This window comes from Nomascus leucogenys, unplaced genomic scaffold, assembly GCF_006542625.1.
Source record: "Nomascus leucogenys isolate Asia unplaced genomic scaffold, Asia_NLE_v1 000650F_19615_qpd_obj, whole genome shotgun sequence".
Classification (NCBI taxonomy): Eukaryota; Metazoa; Chordata; class Mammalia; order Primates; family Hylobatidae; genus Nomascus; species Nomascus leucogenys.
In genome coordinates this window covers 4723-7524 of record NW_022097618.1, presented here as the reverse complement: position 1 = coordinate 7524, position 2802 = coordinate 4723, and the positions used below count along the sequence as shown (strand labels likewise).

General features: G+C 46.3%; 1 gene segment (V, D, J or C); it reads left to right on the top strand.

Annotated features, from left to right (window-relative positions):
• Positions 1-460: 460 nt before the first annotated feature.
• LOC115834307 lies at positions 461-2230 on the top strand. The segment is given in 2 exon segments: positions 461-509; positions 884-2230. Coding segments are annotated over 2 exon segments (378 nt in total).
• Positions 2231-2802: the final 572 nt, after the last annotated feature.

The following is a 2802-nucleotide window of genomic DNA, read 5'->3' as shown; positions in this document are numbered from 1 at the left end:
TTATTTGCAGGCCCTCTGCCCATCAGTGCTTGTGGGAATGGGGCTGTTTTCTTCTCTAGATGGACTGGGAGGGAGCCATGCAGGACGGCATTCACCTCCCAGAGATGCATCCTAGAAACACATTTCCACATTGTCAGGGTCCTTGTGCTTTCTCAGTATGGCATGCACTACACAATGTGTCCCTGCCCAAGGTCCCAACTTTCACAGTCAGAGCCTTCTTCCCTTGACCACAGGCAAACTTGATTTGAACTATGTTTGTTTTACTCCAACAAACATTTTATGTCATATTGTTCACAGAAGAGACCTTCCACCTGCCCCATCAACCTTTTCCACACTGCTGCACCCACCAGGTGATTTGCATATTGTACCCTAGGGAGGTTCTTCCCTTTCGAGTCTGAGATAAAAGCTCAGCTCTAGCCTCACCTTGACTGATCAGGACTCAACAGGTCACCTTCTCACAATGAGGCTCCCTGCTCAACTCCTGGGGCTGTTAATGCTCTGGGTCCCTAGTAAGGATAGGATTAAAATGAGGTGGGAAAATAGGGAGAGAGGGTGAGTTCTGGTGGCTCCACAGCTTCCTATATTTATTTCAACCATGTGTACAGGCACATGGTCTATGCTCCAGAAAACAGAATTCATATTTTTGTGTCAGGAATAAGTATGAATCACCTCCCAGGAACAATGACCAGTGCTCTGATTAAGATCTTGAAAATAGAGGGTTCCCTGCTGGCTAATAAATATTGGATTAATTTTAGAAAGTCTACTTTTAATGATATAAATCAAAATTTTAAAAAATATGTAACTAAATAAAAATCTTAAGGGAAATCATGAAAGTTGCTCATAGTGATCTATATAACCATGCACTTCTCTGTTATTATTTCAGGATCCAGTGAGAACATTGGGATGACCCAGATTCCACTCTCCCTGCCTGTCACCCTTGGAGAGCCGGCCTCCATCTCCTGCAGGTCTAGTCAGAGCCTCATGGATAGTGATCATGGATTCACCTATTTGTATTGGTACCTGCAGAAGCCAGGCCAGTCTCCACAGCTCCTGATCTATTTTGTTTCCTACCGGGCCTCTGGAGTCCCAGACAGGTTCAGTGGCAGTGGGTCAGGCACTGATTTCACACTGGAAATCAGCAGGGTGGAGGCTGAGGATGTTGGGTTTTATTACTGCATGCAAAGTAGAGAGCTTCCTCCCACAGTGGTATAGCCCTGAACAGAAATCTCTCTGCTGGGGTGTCCCAGCTGCTCACATGCCCTGCTTGTCTTGGGAGCAGCTCAGCAGTGTCTCTGAGACTGCAGAAGAGGAGGCTGTTGGAGGAATCAGGTCAGAGTATGCTTCTGAAGACTCTGTCTGGGACGACAGGTGCATGTCACTAAGCATGGCTAATTTTTATATTTTTCATAGCATTGGTACTTCACCATGTTGCACAGCCTGTTGTCAACCCCATGGGCTCAAGCCACTCACCTGACATGGCCTCCCAACATGCTGAGTGTATAGGTGTGAAACAGTATGCCAGGTCAGCACCCCTGTTTATGTTCCTGTCACCTCACACAGCCTTCACTCTCATAAGCAACAGGAAAATGAGGATGTTCAAGGACTCTGTGAGTAAAAAATTGGGACAAAAGGAAAAGGAGAATGGAATCCTCCTTCCTTGCCTACATTTGTTGAAATTTATTGAGCAAAACAGCCAGACAATTGATCATTTCTGGCATAACATGTTGAATACATCTTAGGGCTTAGCAATTTTTGGTAAATTTTAAAGAAAATATTTGGTTATATGTAAAATTGGTATTTTCCCACTTTTTAAATTCCTGTTGTTCTATTTCCCATTCTTCTCCACTCCATGAGACAGTAGAGACAGGATTCTCCACTAGTTCTCCTCAGGGGGAGCTGACTGAGGACAATCAGTAACATCTTGTTCTTGAGTGTCAAATAGATTTTGTAATTTCATAGCAGACACAAGATATTAATACTAAAACTCTTTGATTACAATTGAATCTTGCTGATGTAAATAGGGAGTTCTTGAAATTTGGAAAGTTGGTATTAAAAATAAACTGCAGGCATTACAAGATGACCGAATAGCAACAGCTCCAGTCTACAGCTCCCAGCATGATCAACACAGAAGATGGGTGATTTCTGCATTTCCAACTAAAGTACATGGTTCATCTCAAGGGGACTGGTTGGACAGTGGATGCAGCCCACAGAGGGCGAGCTGAAGCAGATCGGGGCATTGCCTCACCTGGGAAGGGCAAGGGGTCCGGGAATTCCCTTTCCTAGCCAAGGGAAGCCGTGACAGACAGTACCTGGAAAATTGGGACACTCTCACCCTAATACTGTGCTTTTCCAACTGTCTTAGCAAACAGCACACCAGGAGATCATATCCAGCGCCTGGCTCAGTGTCCCATGCCCACGGAGCAGTCTGAGATCGAACTGCAAGGTGGCAGCCAGTCTAGGGGAGGAGCATCTGCCAGTGCTGAGGTTTGAGTAGGTAAACAAAGCAGCCGAGAAGTTCAAACTGGGTGGAGCCCACAGCTCAAGGAGGCCTGCCTGCCTCTGTAGACTTCACCTCTGGGGGCAGGGCATAGCTGAACAAAAAGCAGCAGAAAGTTCTGGAGGCTTAAACGTCCTTGTCTGACAACTTTGAAGAGAGTAGTGGTTCTCCCAGCATGGTGTTTGAGCTCTGAGAACGGACAGACTGCCTCCTGAAGTGGGTCCCTGACACCTGTGTAGCCTAACTGGGAGACACCTCCCAGTAGGGGCTGACTGACACCTCATATAGCTGGGTGCCCCTCTGGG